This window comes from Macaca mulatta, chromosome 2 (assembly GCF_049350105.2).
Source record: "Macaca mulatta isolate MMU2019108-1 chromosome 2, T2T-MMU8v2.0, whole genome shotgun sequence".
In the NCBI taxonomy this organism is placed as follows: domain Eukaryota; kingdom Metazoa; phylum Chordata; class Mammalia; order Primates; family Cercopithecidae; genus Macaca; species Macaca mulatta.
In genome coordinates this window covers 2,016,815-2,034,899 of record NC_133407.1, presented here as the reverse complement: position 1 = coordinate 2,034,899, position 18,085 = coordinate 2,016,815, and the positions used below count along the sequence as shown (strand labels likewise).

General features: G+C 43.0%; 1 protein-coding gene across 1 annotated transcript in view; it reads left to right on the top strand.

Moving 5' to 3' along the window:
* RNF168 (ring finger protein 168) overlaps positions 1 to 18,085 on the top strand; it is a 38,753-nt gene that overhangs the window by 15,826 nt on the left and 4,842 nt on the right. Inside the window, exons 2-5 of the mRNA XM_015132586.3 lie at positions 1,589 to 1,665; positions 2,382 to 2,561; positions 6,613 to 6,734; positions 16,112 to 16,193. Coding sequence (XP_014988072.3) covers positions 1,589 to 1,665; positions 2,382 to 2,561; positions 6,613 to 6,734; positions 16,112 to 16,193 — 461 coding nt within the window. The remainder of the gene's footprint in view (positions 1 to 1,588; positions 1,666 to 2,381; positions 2,562 to 6,612; positions 6,735 to 16,111; positions 16,194 to 18,085) is intronic.

Here is an 18,085-nt window from a genome sequence, read left to right as displayed (position 1 = left end):
TTCTTGTCAGATTTGCTGAGGACACATACACGCACTTAGGTTATTTTCTGACCCGGAATTATCTTTCAACTCCAGGGCGATGATTTTCTCTTTGTATAGCTTACTGTTTCTCTAGTCCTGCAGATGTATTTCACATGTCTGATGATCCTTGGGTTAGCTTTTAGGCTTGAGAATGAGGCCCAGGACAAAAGCTCTGTGTACATAGAAGGGTATTGGTGATGGGCAGATGTTGAGTTCCAGCCGATGGAAACCTGGCCTTTGTGCTTTGCCATCCCTAACTGCCCGATTGCAGAGGACTTTGCTCTGGGTCACCACCTCTTACGTTAGCTGCTCTGGCTCTCTCTAGATCTGTTCCTTTAAAGAAATATGCGTGTGTGCACCTGCACCCATATTCAGGGAGAAATGCCAGTAAGTCAAGGATTCTGATTTAACGGTTTATAAACCCCGAGTTCTGTTTTTGGTCCCACTCTTCCTCACTCTGGATTCTATTGAGCCTCTCTCTAGGCAAATAGGAGGCAGATTCCCTTCTAGTTCTACCTCAGCTGTAGTCTTCCCTTCCAAGGATTTTTTTTCCTTCATTTCTGCTGTATCAATTATCTCTATTTCGTTGCCTTTCCATTTTCTAGAAATTTGTTATTTTAAGTAGGGCCGGGCACAGTGGCTCACGCCTGTGGTCCCAGCACTTTGGGAGGCTGAGGTGAGCAGATTGCCTGAGGTTAGGAGTTTGAAACCAGCCTGGCCAACATGGCGAAAACCGGTCTGTATTAAAAATACAAAAATTAGCTGGGCATGGTGGGGCATGCCTGTAATCCCAGCTACTCAGGAGGCTGAGGCACCAGAATTGTTTGAACCCGGGAGACGGAGGTTGCAGTGAGCTGAGATTGTACCACTGCACAGCCTGGGCAACAGAGCAAGACTCTTGTCTCCAAAAAAAAAAAGATTTTTTTTAATTGGTTAACTTCCTCTGCTAATCTCTGCTGTTGTAGGATTACAGTTTTTAAAAATTCTTTTACTGTCATTTTAATGGAGTTTAGAGGAAGGGTTAAGTATATGCATTCATGTGCCATTTCAAACCCAAAACCCTAAACCTCTGGCCTTATAAAATGGAATTCCAGGCCAGGCGCAGTGACTCACGCCCGTAGTCACAACACTTTGGGAGGCCGAGGCGGGTGGATCACTTGAGGTCAGGAGTTCTGAGACCAGCCTGGCCAACATGGTGAAACTCCGTCTCTACCAAAAATATAAAAAATTAGCCAGGTGTGGTGGCGCATGCCTATAATCCCAGCTACTCAGGAGGAGGCTGAGGCAGGAGAATTGCTTGAACCTGGGAGATGGAGATTGCAGTGAGCTGAGATTGCGCCACTGCACTCCAGCCTGGGCAACAAAGCAAGGCTCTGTCTCAAAAAAAATAAATAAATCTAGAAAAAAAAATAAATTTTAAAAATGGAATTCCAAAAGGAGATATTGCTGTAGTTGTTAATAGTTGTATATTTTAATTTTTCATTTTAGTATTAGTTTTAATGGAAGACCAAAGTTACCATAAAATTGTGTTGCTTATAATGTTATTTTATTTTTTGATATGAAATAGCTGATGACTGTCAGCCAGTTCGTCTGTTAAGTAAACCTGGGGAATTGAGAAGAGAATATGAAGAGGAAATAAGTAAGGTAGGTGCTAAATATTCTTTTTTTTTGGAATATTTCTCTGCTGTGTTTTTAGTTTCAGATTTTAGTTTAGTTTTGTGTGCTTATATAACTAGTATATCTTGAAATATGGATAATTTTAATATATTTTATAAGGGCTTTGTTTTTTGCCATAATTTACTTCTACATGATTAATGCTCTTATGTGATAGTGTTCCCTAAGCATTTACATATGAAGGAAATTTTTTAATTCTTTTTTTTTCCTAATTTAATCCATACCAGGACATTTTTTTATTTCTCTAAAGTTTTGAGCTTAAAGAAAAAGGGTGGTAGATTATGGGTTTAGATGAGGAAAGGTTAAAGGGCTAACTGTGAAGTTCCTAAATAGGAAAAGTACCTAAAAAGCAGTGTTTACAGTGAAGCATTATGTTTTAATTACATGTAAAGTTTTACATAAATAGAGCTTTTTCTCTTTTTTTGTTAGTCTTCAAAATTTTGTGTGTAATTCTCACTTGTAATACATCTCAGGCTGGGTGTGGAGGTGCACACCTGTAATTTCAGTGCTTTGGGAGGCTGAGATGGGACAGCTATCTTGCAGGAATCTACTCCAGATTTGTACTTCATTTGAGATCATTTAAATCTCTGCCAATTTGTTCTTTTTCTACTTTATTCTTATTATGAAATATTGCAAGTATACCAAAGCGTTCAGAAAAGGATTGCTCTTTATTAATCACTTTTAAGGTGGAGGCAGAGCGACGGGCCAGCGAGGAAGAAGAGAACAAAGCCAGTGAAGAATACATACAGAGATTGTTGGCAGAGGAGGAAGAGGAGGAAAAAAGACAGGCGGAAAAAAGGCGAAGAGCGATGGAAGAACAACTGAGAAGTGATGAAGAACTGGCAAGAAAGCTGAGCATTGATATTGTAAGTTGTAGGAGAGAACGTTGAGGTACCGTCATCCCTTGGCACCCACTGCAGAACCCACTCAGAAGAAGAATCAGCTCCTTGTGTTCCCAGGTCTGCATCCCACAAAGACTGTCTTTTCCACCCCAGGATGGTTGAATTTGAGTGTTCGGAGCCTGCTGATACGGAAAGCTTACTATTAGCATTCCTATTGCTTTGACTGTGGTTTTCTTTTTATTTTTGAGACGGAGTCTCGCTCTGTCGCCCAGGCTGGAGTGCAGTGGCCGGATCTCAGCTCACTGCAAGCTCCGCCTCCCGGGTTTACACCATTCCCCTGCCTCAGCCTCCCGAGTAGCTGGGACTACAGGCGCCCACCAACTCGCCCGGCTAGTTTTTTGTATTTTTTAGTAGAGACAGGGTTTCACCGTGTTAGCCGGGATGGTCTCGATCTCCTGACCTCGTGATCCGCCCGTCTCGGCCTCCCAAAGTGCTGGGATTACAGGCTTGAGCCACCACGCCCAACCTGACTGTGGTTTTCAAAGAACAGAAGAGATGGCGTTGCCATAATTAGAAGCTATTGATGACATTTTTGCTTTACCTAAAGTAAAATTGTTTTGCATATTGTTACATGTTTGCTCTAATCCAGGTTTTGGGGTTTCTGGTTTTCTGAGACAGGTCTTACTCTGTCATGCACGTTGGAGTGCAGTGGCATAATCACGACTCACTGCAGCCTTGACCACCGGGCTCTGGTGACCCTTCCAGCCTCCCGAGTAGCTGGGACTACAGGCTTGCACCACCATGCCTAGCTGATCTTTTATGGAGACACGGTTTTGCCATGTTTCCCAAACTGATGTCAAGCTCCTGGGCTCAAGCCATTCACCTGCCTCAGCCTCCCAAAATGCTGGGTTTATGGCGTGAGTCACTGCAGATTGTTTAAAAACTTTTTTATATGTAGGAAAGCTATTCAGTGAAGAATGAAAGCTTCCTTTTAAACCTTCTTTCACCTCTCCACTCCCGTTCCTTTTCCAATTATATCAGTCTCTTTCCCCAAAGGTAACCACTATTAACAGTTTCTTACAACTTTTTTCTTGCCAGGGTGCAATGGCTCAGGCCTGTAATCCCAGTACTTTGGCAAGCTGAGGCGAGAGGATTGCTCGAGCCCAGGAGTTTGAGACCAGCCTGGGCAACAAAGTGAGACTCTGTTTCTACAGAAAAAATAGTTAGCCGAGTGTGGTGGTACGTGCCTGTAGCTCCACCTACTGGGAGGGGCTGAGGCAGGAGGATCCCTTGAGCCCAGGAGTTTGAGGTTACAGTGAGCTGATCTCGCCACTGCACTTCAACCTGGAAGAACGTCTCAAAAAAAAAGCTTTTTTTCTTTGTTCACCTAAAAAGGATTATATAAAAGCAATCACACTGTTTTGCTGCTTGCATTTTTTCCACTTGATACATCTTAGAGATTTTTCATATTACTACATGTAGTCAATCTAATTCTTTTAAAGAGTAGAACAATATTCCATTTTATGGATGTAAATCACATTTTGAAAGTAAAGCACATTAAATTTTTAGATAATGTATTAAACTTGGATGTTATGCTTCCTGTAGTTAAATTGCTGCATGTAAAACAATGAATTAAAGGGCGTGTGATAAAACACATACTTTAAGATCAGAGGGTACAGTGGAGCCTAGTGGTTTGAACGAGCCTGGGAGAGTAACCTGGGAGTGCTGTTGACATACGAACTCTCCTATTTACTCCAAATCTATTAAATCAGAGTCTCTAGGGATGGGACCTAGGGAATTCTATCTTCAGAGGCATCTAGGGAAGCGTGAAACGTTCAGGTTTGAGAGCCTCCGAAAACAATTCCTCAGCTTTCAAATAACAGATATCTTAACATACACTTACCATCGAATCATGAGAAATACAATAGGACTATTGTCTATTGTATTTATTCTATTGTATTGTTTTTTGAGACAGGTCTTACTCTGGGAAATACAGTACAATAGAATAAAATATATATGTGTTTTTTATATATACATATATTTATATGCATATATACGTATATTTATACACATATATTTATATATGTGTATATGTACATATATATTTTTATATATATACACACACACACTTACCAAAATGAGTATACTCAGAATTGGGAATATTTTTCTTTTTTGAGAGGCATACCATTCATAATAATATACCCAAATTTTGGGTTATATGCACCTTTTTATGTGTCTTTTGAGTAGAATCACTTTAGAAAGATACACAATCAGGAAACTAAATAAAAGTCATTGACCAATGGAATAATAATTGGAATAGGGAAGAAATATATCTAGTTTTCCCATGGTATTATAAGAGTAGATTCATTGATATTGTAGAATAATTTTTTAACTTATTTTTTATGAGTAGATTCATTGATACTGTAGAATAATTTTTTAACTTATTTTTTATGAGTAGATTTATTGATATTGTAGAATAATTTCTTTTTAACTAATTTTTTTGAGACAGCCTCTCACTCTGTCACCCAGGCTGGAGTGCAGTGGTGCAGCCTCAGCTCCCGGTTCAAGCAATTCTCCTGCCTCAGCCTTCCGAGTATCTGGGATAACAGGCACCACCCCACCCTGTTAATTTTTGTATTTTTAGTGGAGATGGGGTTTCGCCATGTTGGCCAGGCTGGTCTTGAACTCCTGGCCTCATGTGATCCACCCACTTCGGCCTCCCAAAGTGTTGGGATTACAGGCATGAACCACCATACCCAGCCTAGAATAATTTTCTATTTATTTATGAAAGTTTGGTGGTTTAAGGCCAAATATTCATCATCACCATATATGAACTTTTCCATTAGGGTGGTAAGAAACTTATGAGACTGGTACAGCAAGTAAATGTTTATGATTTTTATTGATATGCCCTTAAAGTCCAGAACTAAAATATTATTACATAGAACTCTTCTTTCGGGTATATCCACAGCTCTTTGAATATGTCCATATAGATAAAAGTAATTATGTAAAATTATTTATTAGAAAAATCAACAGGCTGGGCGCAGTGGCTCAGACCTACAATCCCAACACTTTGGAAGGCTGAGGTGGGGGAATCACTTGCTTCTAATAGTTGGAGACCAGCCTGGGTAACATAGTGAGACTTCATCTCTACAAAACATTTTTTAAAAAGTAGCTGGGCATGGTGGCACATGCCTGTGTCCTAGCTACTCGAGAAGCTAAGATGGGAGGATTGTCTGAGCCCAGGAGGTTGAGGCTACATGAGCTATGATCACTCCACTGCACTCCAGCCTGGATGACAGAGTAAGACTGTCTCAAAACAAAACAAAAAAACCCACCTAGCCAAGCATGGTGGCTCATGCCTGTAGTCCTAGCTACATGGGAGGTGAAGGCAGGAGGATCACTTAAACATGGGAGGTCAAGGTTGCAAGGAGCCGTGATTGCTGCACTGCGCTCTAGCCTCGGCAGCAGAGTGAGACCTTGTCTTTAAAAAAAAAAAAAAAAAAAAGGCTGGGCATGGTGGCTCACGCCTGTAATCCTAGCACTTTAGGAGGCCGAGGCGCGCAGATCACAACGTCAGGAGATCGAGACCATCCTGGCTAACACGGTGAAACCCTGTCTCTACTAAAAAAAATTAGCCGGGCAAGGTGGCGGGCGCCTGTAGTCCCAGCTACTCGGGAGGCTGAGGCAGGAGAATGGCGGGAACCCGGGAGGTGGAGCTTGCAGTGAGCTGAGATCGCGCCACTGCACTCCAGCCTGGGCGACAGAGCGAGACTCTGTCTGAAGAAAGAAAAGAAAGGAAAGAAAAATCAACAGGAATTATCAGCTGATGAGATTAGTATTATGCCTTATTTTGTGCTTGATGATATACAGTAAAAATGTAATTAATTTAGACCAACTTAGATGAACATATTCTGATTTTTGCATAGCCAGTATTCTTCAAGGGATGTATAGAATTTAAATGGAACTATAATTTCTGAAAAATGCTGTTTGGATTTCTGAATTTGTCAAATTAATAGCTTATTTTATCATAAAGTTCTCTCTCATAATGTCTGTTACGCTTTTTCTATTGTTGAAGAACAATTACTGTGAGGGAAGTATCTCGGCTTCTCCGTTGAATTCCAGAAAATCTGATCCAGTTACACCCAAGTCTGAAAAGAAAAGTAAGAACAAAGAAAGAAACCCTGGAAATATTCAGAAGTAAGTGAGTGTGGCTCTGAATTACTTATTGACCTCCTACTATATGCCAGCGTTTTCTGTTCATATAGACTACTGATTCTCGAAGTTTGGTCCATGAACTTTGTATAAAGATAGTCTGAGGTTGAGGTAAAGTGAAAAGGAGAGAGCTACTCACACAGCTTCCTCGTGGCTAGCATGAAGAGAGAGGTGAAATGTGGCAGGCTTTTCACTCAGCCAGTTATTGCGCAGATTTATACTTTATCTTACTGGCTCAGGATTTCCACTTTTCTCAAAGTGAACCATCGGATTCCTCTTCCTCTTGGTTTAAATTCAGATGAATAAAACTGGTCCCGGATAGGCTTATCTTCATTGAAGGAGTTTACAATTTGTCTTCGTATTTCTTCTCTGTTACACCGAATGCATGAGCCAGGTAGTCCCGGGTGGCGAGACTGAGCTTCACCACACTCCAGGGTCAAGTACTCGGTGGGGTTGGCGGCTTTGTGCGAACATCAGCTTTCCCGTGTGATTCGTAGTTGGAAAAGTTTAAAAACCACCATGTAGACTTGAAAAATAATGTCAGGACTTCTGGTTTAACTGAGGAAGTATGTGCAGGTAACTCACCTCCTTCCAAGATTTGTTGGAATTTTGAATTTGGGGTGGGAGGAAGCTTAGGAGAAGGGAATGTTAAATGAGGGAGGTACTATTTAAAAAAAAAAAAAAAAGATGTGACAATATCAGGGTCGCCAGTTCTCGATGTGCAAAGTAAAATGAAGAGAAAACCACTAAAATGCAGAGGTATTTCATATGGATACAATATTCTGCTTAAGGCTATATAACTCATGAATCTTTATGTATCTAAATATATACTTTGAAATACTTAAAAATAAAAAATTACCAGAAATACAAGAAAAAACTAAGGATTTAAAAGCAAAAATTGAGAAACTGACGGATTAAAGTTGTAACAATATTAAAAACAGATAAAGTCTGTTTCCTAGAATATATGAAAACTCTTCTAACTCAACAACAGAAGACAAATAATTAAAAACTGGACAAAGGGACTTGAGTAGACGTTTTTCCCATGATGTACAAATGGCCAATAAGTACACGAAAATATGTTTAACATCATTAGTTATTAAGGAAATGCATATCAAAACCACGGTGAGATAGCATTTCATACCCATTAGAATGTCTATAATCCACAGAAAGGGAAAAGAGTAAGTGTGGATAAAGATGTGGAGAAACTGGAATCCTTGCGCATTGCTTGGTAGGAGTGTAAAGTGGTGTGGCTGCAGAAACAGTTGGTGATTCCTCAAAAAGTTAAACAGAATTAGCACATGACCCAGCAATTCCACTCCTAGGTATGTACCCAAAAGAACTGAAAGCAGGTATTCAGACAAATGCTAGTACATGAATATTTGTGTCAACATCTTTCAAATAACCAAAAGGTAGAACAACCCAAATGTCCATTAACAAATGCATGGGTAAACAAAATGTGGTGTTCAATTTTATGTGAATTCCACCGCAATTCAAAAGTTTAAAAATGAATAACAGGGCCGGGCGCGGTGGCTCACGTCTGTAATCCCAGCACTTTGGGAGGCTGAGGCGGGCGGATCACGAGGTCAGGAGATTGAGACCATCCTGGCTAACATGGTAAAACCCCGTCCCTACTAAAAATACAAAAAAAAAAAAAACTAGCCGGGCGAGGTGGCGGGCGCCTGTAGTCCCAGCTACTCGGGAGGCTGAGGCAGGAGAATGGCGTGAACCCGGGAGGCGGAGCTTGCAGTGAGCCGAGATCACGCCACTGCACTCCAGCCTGGGCGACAGAGTGAGACTCCGTCTCAAAAAAAAAAAAAAAAAAAAAAAAAATGAATAACAGGATTATGTAGTTTTAAAACTAAGAAAAATTTCTAAACAACTTGTTGATTGAAGAGTAAATTTTGTTGGAAATACAGAACTGAAAATATGCGTGAAAACTGCTATGTGGCTAAAGTGGTATTTAGAAGGCTTTACATGCCATATCAAGAAAGAAGAAAGGGCAGCCAGGTGTTGTGGCACGTACCTGTAGTCCCAGCTACTTGGGAGGCTGAGGCAGGAGGATTGCTTAAGCCCAGGGATTTTGACTTTGGGACCAGCTTGGACAACATAGCAAGATCCTGTCTCTTTAAAAAAAAAAGAAAGAAAGAAGCCGGGCAGTGCCTCATGCCTATAATCCCAGCACTTTGGGAGGCTGAGGTCTGAGGTGGTAGGATTGCTTGACGCCAGGAGTTCAAGACCAGACTGGGCAACATAGTAAGACACTGTCTCTACACAAAATAAAAAAATTAGCCAAACGCAGTGGCACATGCCTATAACCCCAGCCACTTGGGAGGCTGAGGTGGGAGAATTGCTTGAGCCCAGGAGGTCGAAGCTGCAGTGAGCTAGGATCATGTCTCAGAAAAGAAGACAGCAGCTGAAAATGTATTTAAAAAGACAATTCCAGGAATACATTGCTGGTTTAATGGTAGAAAAGGAATCAATGCAAGTTATTCCATTAGCTGTATGAATATGAAATACATGAGATGATAATTTTTTTTTTTTTTTTTTTTTTTTTTGAGACAGAGTCTCGCTCTGTCGCCCAGGCTGGAGTGCAGTGGCCGGATCTCAGCTCACTGCAAGCTCCGCCTCCCGGGTTCACGCCATTCTCCTGCCTCAGCCTCCCGAGTAGCTGGGACTACAGGCGCCCGCCACCTCGCCCGGCTAGTTTTTTGTATTTTTTTAGTAGAGACGAGGTTTCACCGTGTTAGCCAGGATGGTCTCGATCTCCTGACCTCGTGATCCACCCGTCTCGGCCTCCCAAAGTGCTGGGATTACAGGCTTGAGCCACCGCGCCCGGCCAAGATGATAATTCTTAACGAAGTGGTAACGGAAACTTTTTTAACCTGTTGAAGGATATCTACCAAAATCTTCCATCACATATCATACTTAATAGTGGAACATGGAAATTATTTCCTTCTTTTTTTTTTTTTGAGACAGAGTCTTGCATGCTCTATCACCCAGGCTGGAGTGCAGTGGTGTGATCATGGCCCACTGCAACCTCAAACTCCTGGGTACAAGCGATCCTCCTGCCTGGGCCTCCCAAAGTGCCTGGATTACAGGAGTGAGCCACCGCGCCCAGCCATTCCCCTTTTAAGGTCAGGAAAACACAAAGGTGGCCTGCTACTCTCCAGCTGTTTTCAGACTCATGTTGGAGATTTTAGTTCGCACAGTAACACAATAAAAGGAGATAAAACATATGAGTCTGGAAAGGAGGGGAAAAGCAGCTACCATTCTTCAGAGGCGGTATAACTACGTAGAAAACCCAAAAAGTCAGAGGTGCATTTTTAGAAGGAAGAGTTTAGCAAGGTTGCCAGATATAAAATCTATACAAAAAGTCAGTTATAAAATGTAACTTTAAAAATACTCTGTTGATAGTAGTATCAGAAAATAAAAGTACTTAGAAATAAATGTATTAAAATCTGACCCAAGCATGATGGCTCACGCCTGTAATCCCAGCACTTCGGGAGACTGGGCGAGAGGATTGCTTGGGCCCAGGAGTTCAAGACGAACCTGGGCACCAGAGGGAGACCCCATCTCTTAAAAAATTTTAAAAAATTAACCAGGGCCGGGCGCGGTGGCTCAAGCCTGTAATCCCAGCACTTTGGGAGGCCGAGACGGGCGGATCACGAGGTCAGGAGTTCGAGACCATCCTGGCTAACACGGTGAAACCCCGTCGCTACTAAAAAAAAAAAAAAAAAAAACTAGCCGGGCGAGGTGGCGGGCGCCTGTAGTCCCAGCTACTCCGGAGGCTGAGGCAGGAGAATGGCGTGAACCCGGGAGGCGGAGCTTGCAGTGAGCTGAGATCCGGCCACTGCACTCCAGCCTGGGCGACAGAGCAAGACTCCGTCTCAAAAAAAAAAAAAAAAAAAAAAAATTAACCAGGCATGATGACGCACCTGTCGTCCCAGCTACTCAGATGGCTGAGGCAGGAGATCACTTGAGCCTGAGGTTGTGGCTGTAGGGAGCTATGATTTTACCACTGCTCTCCAGTCTGGGCAACAGACAAGACCATGTCTCAAAAAAACTAAAAATCTGTAAGACCCATGGAGAACATTGTACTATATTAAATATACAATATTCATGGGTTAGAAGATGATGCCTAATACTACAAAATGGTCAGATCTCCTCAAACTGATCAATAGAGTTAGTGCAATTCGAGTCAGAATTCCAACTTTTCAGATTTTCTTTTTTTTTTTTTTTGAGACAGAGTCTCGCTCAGAATCATACAGTGCTAATCAGTAAAGTGTTTAGAGATGCAAAAGTGTGGTAAATCTGTTTTAAAAAGTAAGATATAAGAAACTCAGGATAGTGTGAGGTGGGAGATGAGGAGGCCCCATAGGAGCCTTTAGAACCAATGATTTATTTTCCCTTCAACCATGTAATAAGCATATAGTCTTTCATGGTAATCGAAATGTTTAAATTTTTTAGAAGAACAACATGTTTTTTGTTTTGTTTTGTTTTGTTTTTAATGGACCACAGAGCAGCAAACACATATTTTAAAGTGCACCAGTCTTCAGCACCATAAGACAGGGTACAAAAGAAAAAGTAAGATAGTTTAAATTTAAAAAGACGGGGCACCAATCCTAAGTATACTTTCTGGTGAATTTTTGTGTATGTATAAACCACCCTCCAGATGAAGACAGGGAATATTTACAAAGCTGTGCTCGTGCCCTTTCCCTTTCCAGTCAGTGTCCACCTCCCCATCCGTGCTGTACTGTGATTCTTACATACGTTATATGACCGTTCTCTCATAAACTGTTTGTTTTCTTAAGGCAGACTTGGAAAGATCTTAAGACATTAGTGAAAAAAAGCAAATCACGGGCCGGGTGCAGTAGCTCACGCACGTAATCCTAGCACTTTGGGAGGCTGAGGCAGGCGGATCGCTTGAGGTCAGGAGTTCAAAACCAGCCTGGCCAACATGGTGAAACCCCGTCTCTACTAAAAATACAAAAAAATTAGCCAGGCGTGGTGGCGGGCACCTGTAATCCCAGCTACTGGGGAGGCTGAGCCAGGAGAATTGCTTGAGCCCAGGAGGCAGAGGTTGCATGAGCCAAGGTCACACCACTGCACTCCATCCTGGGCAACAGAGCGAGCCTCCATCTCAAAAAAAAAAGAGTGTGAGGCTGGGTGTGCTGGCTCATACCTGCAATCCCAGCACTTCGGGAGGCCAAAGCAGGTGGATCACTTGAGCCCAGGAGTTTGAGACCAGCCTGGGCAACATGCGGAAAGGAAACCCTGTCTCTACAAAAAATAACAAGAATTAGCCGGGCGTGGCATGCCTGTGGTCTCAGCTGTTTGGGAGGCTGAGGTGGCAGGATCACTTAAACCTGGGAGGTCAAGGCTGCAGTGGACTGTGATGGTGCTACTGTACTTAAGCCTTGGTGACAGAGCGAGACCCTGCCTTACAGGTGTGGTGGCTCATGCCTGTAATCCCAGCTCTTTGGGAGGTCGAGGTGGGTGGATCACCTGAGGTCAGGAGTTCAAGACCAGCCTGACCAACATGGTGAAACCCCGTCTCTAATAAAAATACAAAAATTAGCCAGGCATGGTGGCGAGTGCCTGTAATCCCAGCTACTCAGGAGGCTGAGGCAGAGAGAATTGCTTAAAACCCAGTGAGCTGAGATTGCGCCACTGCACTCCAGCCTGGGCAATAGAGTGAGACTCCGTCTCAAAAAAATAAATAAATAAAACAATGGCCAGGTGCTCATGCCTGTAATCCCAACACGTTGGGAAGCCTAGGTGGGCGGATCACCTGAGGTCAGGAGTTCGAGACCAGCCTGTCTCTACTAAAAATACAAAAATTCGCTGGTGGTGCATGCCTATAATCCCAGCTACTTGGGAGACTGAGGCAGGAGAGTTGCTTAAACCCAGGAGGCTCGTGCCATTGTACTTCAGCCTGGGCGACAGAGCGAGGCTGTGTCCCCCAAAAAATAAAATAAATAAAAAAGATAGTGTGTATTTCGTAGAAGTCATATTTTTTTAAAAATTGATTACATATGTTAAAAGGAAAACCTTAGACAAATTAACAGTTTAATTGAGCAAATGACAGTTCACAAATTGGGCAGCCTCTCGAGCCACAGTGGGCTGAGAGAGACTCCAGTGGAGCCACATGTTGGAAGAAGATTTACGGACAGAAGAAGGAAGGGGATACACGGAAAGCAGAAGTGAGGTGCACAAACAGCCAGAGCGGCTACAGCTTGGCATTTGCCTAATTTGAACAGTTGGCCCCCTTTGGCCAAAACTTGGTGACTGGCCCAAGAGTATGTTACAGGCTGTTTACACCTCCATTTAGGCTGTAGTTCACTATGTACAGAGAAACCTTTGGGCTGAACCTAAAATATGTAAGGAGGCAGCTTTAGGCGAAACTTAATATAAAACGTTAAAGGAAGCAAATGGAAATAGATCCCAAAAATTCAGATTCAAAGTAAAAAGAAAAAAAAAGTTTTTAAAACATGGGAAGGGAAAGGGCTGATGACATATATTTCCCATATTTCTGTTGTAAGAGACAGGGTCTCCCTGTCACCCAGGCCGTAGTGGCAAGAAAATAGCTCACTGGAGCCTCAAACTCTTGGGCTCAAGCGATCGTCCCACCTCGGCTTCCGGAGTAGCTGTACTATAGGCACACACCATTATGCCCAGCTAATTTTTCTTTTTAATTTTTTGTAGAGATGGGTCTTGCTGTGTTGTCCAGTTTTCGGACTCCTGGCCTCAAACGAGCCTCCCACCTCAGCCGCCCAAAGTGTTAGAATTACAGGCATGAACCACCACGGCCAGTTCCGCTAATTTTTTAGGATGAGCATGTATTCATACATTACTTGGTTATTATAAATAAGGAATATCCAAGAGAGTTAATGAATGTTCAGCGATTCTGTTGGATAAGTAACAACATTTTGTTCTTTGCTTATGAACTTCAAAACAACAATTAGAACAGTGATGCTTTGGTACTAGTATACTCGGTAACTAGTGGTCCAGCATCACCATTGGCAGAAGGAATCGATTCTTCTGCCTTGAGAAACTAAATGAGACTAAGCTTCTTTTCAACTGAAAATTTGGTTCTTGTTCTTCAAAGTTTACAGAGTAAATATATAGATTGATGTAACTAAATACATGGGTTAGGTACTTTTGTTTGCCCGCAAGGAATATTCATTTATATGAATAATTGAATTGAATAAATGACTGTTCTTTATATGAGATCTTTGTTTAGGTTTTATTGTTCCATATGCTACTTGTTGGTGCTTTTGACACCGTGTAACTTATGGATTTGTGTATTATTTATAGTCACTTTTTTTTTCTTTAATTCTAAAAGTAATAGCTAGCTGCTCTTTGAAAATCACCCAAAGTTACCACCAGTTGGAGACAACCAACATTTTGGGAAATTTCTGCCATTTTTAAACATAGTTATGTGAGTGTTTTGATATTTTACAGTTTTTAAACTATACCTACCATCTTGTAGCCTGCCTTTTCTATTCCCCTATTCCCCCTTCTTTTATAACATTTTCCATTATATTAAAAACTTAATGTTTTCAGTGGCAAACAGCCTGTTATATTGAAGATTCTTAGAAATGTAAAGATATGACCAGGCGTGGTGGCTCACACCTGTAATCCCAGCACTTTGGGAGGCCGAGGTGGGTGGATCACCTGAGGTCAAGAGATCGAGACCATCCTGGCCTACATGGTGAAACCCTGTCTCTACTAGAAATACAAAAATTAGCTGGGTGTGGTGGCGCATGCCCGTAGTCCCAGCTATTCAGGAGGCTGAGGCAGGAGAATCGCTTGAACCCGGGAGGCGGAGGTTGCAGTGAGCCGAGATCACTCGACTGCACTCCAGCCTAGCGACAGAGCGAGACTCCTTCTCAAAAAAAAAAAAAAAAGAAAAAAGAACATAAAGATACGTGTTTCTAAGAAGAGAGTTGAGGGCCAGGCACAGTGGCTCAAGCATGTTATCCCAGCACTTTGGGAGGCCGAAGCCGGTGGATCACCTGAGGTCAGGACTCCGAGACCAGCCTGGCCAATGTGGTGAAACCCAGTCTCTACTAAAAATTATAAAAATTAGCTGGGCAGGCCGGGCGCGGTGGCTCAAGCCTGTAATCCCAGCACTTTGGGAGGCCGAGACGGGCGGATCACGAGGTCAGGAGATCGAGACCATCCTGGCTAATATGGTGAAACCCCGTCTCTACTAAAAATACAAAAAACTAGCCGGGCGAGGTGGCGGGCGCCTGTAGTCCCAGCTACTCGGGAGGCTGAGGCAGGAGAATGGTGTAAACCCGGGAGGCGGAGCTTGCAGTGAGCTGAGATGCGGCCACTGCACTCCAGCCTGGGCGACAGAGCGAGACTCCGTCTCAAAAAAAAAAAAAAAAAAAATTAGCTGGGCGTGCTGGCACATGCCTGTAATCCCAGCTACCTGGGAGGCTGAGGCAGGAGAATCACTTGAACCTGGGAGGCGGAGGTTGCAGTCAGCTGAGATTGCACCACTGCACTCCAGCCTGGGTGGCAGAGCGAGACTCCATCTCAGAAAAAAAAAAAAGAAGAGAATTGATATAAAAGTATATATGATAACATCTCTATACCAGAATAGTAAGGAATTTAACTGTGGGCTTTTTCCCAATAGTAGAGATTTAAAGTGTAGTGAACAGCCAACGTTTCTGGCATAAAGAAGCAGCTGTCATATCCTTTCTCCTGGCTTAAAGCATCATTTTCATTACTTTTTTGAAGACTACAGAGTCTTGCATTGTTTTGATACTATTTGCCTTTTTCAGTTTTTTTCAAGAATTAAGAAATATTTACGCCAGACGCAGTGGCTCACGGCTGTAATCCCAGCACTTTGGGAGGCCGAGGTGGACGGATCACCTGAGGGTCAGGAGTTCGAGACCAGCCTGACTAACGTGGTGAAACCCCGTCTCTACTAAAAATACAAAAATGAGCCAGCGGTGGTGACATGTGCCTCTAATCCCTGCTACTCAGGAGGCTGAGGCAGGAAAATCACTTAAACCCAGGAGGTGGAGGTTGCGGTGTGCTGATACCATGCCACTGCACTCCAGCTTGGGTGACAGAGGGAGACTCCATCTCAAAAAAAAAGAGAGAGAAAAGAAATATTTAGATTTGACTTTTACTTCCTCTTCTGTTTTTCACTAAAATATCAATACTGAACCATTAAATTTTGTCCTGGCATTAGGCCAAAATACCTGAAGCGTGGAAATGAAATACACTGTGATAAATCAGTCAAGCAGCAAACCAGACAACCTTCAGTATAAATAGCTTTATTATGTTGGGTACATACCATCTGCCTTTCAAAGCATCCAAACTTTGGTAAACTTTTCTTTCAGGTATTTGACGCCTAAATCTCCGTTTGGGTCGGCCTCACACTCTGAAGCTGTACAAGAAGCCAGGAAAAACTCCGTATCTAAGGTATGTTGATAGTGAAGATGTTCTGAGTTGTGCTAGTTTATTAATGCTGTAGATTATGATATCCATAGTTTTCTACCTTTTAACAAAAGCCACTAAGTTAGTCAGACACCCTTTCTGAGTCCTCTTAGGTTCACCTAGAGAAAAAGCACCTTTTCTCTAAAGGAAACTACGATTTTTTTTTTTTTTTTTTTTTTTGAGACGGAGTCTCGCTCTGCCGCCCAGGCTGGAGTGCAATGGCCGGATCTCAGCTCACTGCAAGCTCCGCCTCCCGGGTTTACGCCATTCTCCTGCCTCAGCCTCCCAAGTAGTTGGGACTACAGGCGCCCGCCACCGCGCCCGGCTAGTTTTTTGTATTTTTTAGTAGAGACGGGGTTTCACCGTGTTAGCCAGGATGGTCTCGATCTCCTGACCTCGTGATCCGCCCGTCTCGGCCTCCCAAAGTGCTGGGATTACAGGCTTGAGCCACCGCGCCCGGCCGAAACTACGATTTTTAAAATAAACATACTATAAAAAGCAAATCTGCCTTAAAAAGCAAAGTTTTTCTCTGATGGGCTAGAGAGTAAATAATTTCGCCTTTGCAGTTAGTATGGTCTGTGTCATAGCTTCTCAGCTATGCTGGTATAGTGTGAAAGCATCTACAAATAATACGTAAACACATTAGCTTGAATGCATTCCAGTAAAACTGTTTACAAAAACAGGAGGCTGGATTTGGCCCATGAGCCATAGACTACTGATCCTTGACCTACGTGATCCAGACTCACAAAACTTAATAACTTATACCTGGCACCAGCTTCACTTAGAATATTACAAGATGGAGCCAGAATGCAGTGGCTCGCGCCCGTAATCCCAGCATTTTAGGAGACTCAGGCAGGTGGATCACCTGAGGTCGGGAGTTCAAGACCAGCCTGACCAATATGGAGAAACTCCATCTCTACTAAAAATACAAAATTAGCCAGGCATGGTGGTGCATGCCTGTAATCCCAGCTACTCAGGAGGCTGAGGCAGGAGAATTGCTTGAACCCAGGAAGTGGAGGTTGCAGTGAGCCGAGATAGTGCCATTGCACTCCAGCCTGGGCAACAAGAGCGAAACTCCGTTTCAAAAAAAAAAAGAATATTACAAGATGGGAGGCCAAGCACAGTGGCTCATGCCTATAATCCCAGCACTTTGGAGGCTGAGGTGGGTGGAAAGTTGGGAGTTCGAGACCAGCCTGGCCCATGTGGTGAAATCCCATCTCTACTAAAAATACAAAAAAAAAAAAAATTAGCCAGGTATGGCACACACCTGTAGTCCCTGCTACTCAGGAGGCTGAGGTAGGAGTATTGCTTGAACCTGGGAGGCGGAGGCTGCAGTGAGCCGAGATCATGCCATTGCACGCCAGCCTGGCTGACAGAGCGAGACTCCACCTCAAAAAAAAAAAAAAAAAGAATATTACAAGATGAGGAAAAATGTGCTAGTAAGGCAGCATCAGGCACATGTGTCCAGCAGGAGGCCTCAGCAGCAGAGCTCCAAGGTGACAGCCTGGAAGAAGGCCACACAAGTGAGTGTATGAACTACTTGGAGGCCGCGTGCCCTGTGAGGGTCAGTTATTCCTTCTAACAGTGGATGTAGCTTCCGGGGTCTTGGTAAGAAACACACCCAGTCAAGTTACTTATAGAAGTAACTTATAGAAGTCCCAAGCTTTGTCTTCCAAACACTAGGTGGTTTTTTTTTTTTTTTTTTGCTTGTTGGTTTTGTTTTGTTTATTTTTTTTTTGAGAGAATCTCTCGCCCAGGCTGGAGTGCGGTGCATGCTCAGTGCATCCTCAGCTTCCCCAGCAGCCGGGACTACAGGCGCCCACCCCCATGCCCGGCTCATTTCTGGATTTTTAGTAGAGACGGGGTTTCATCATGTT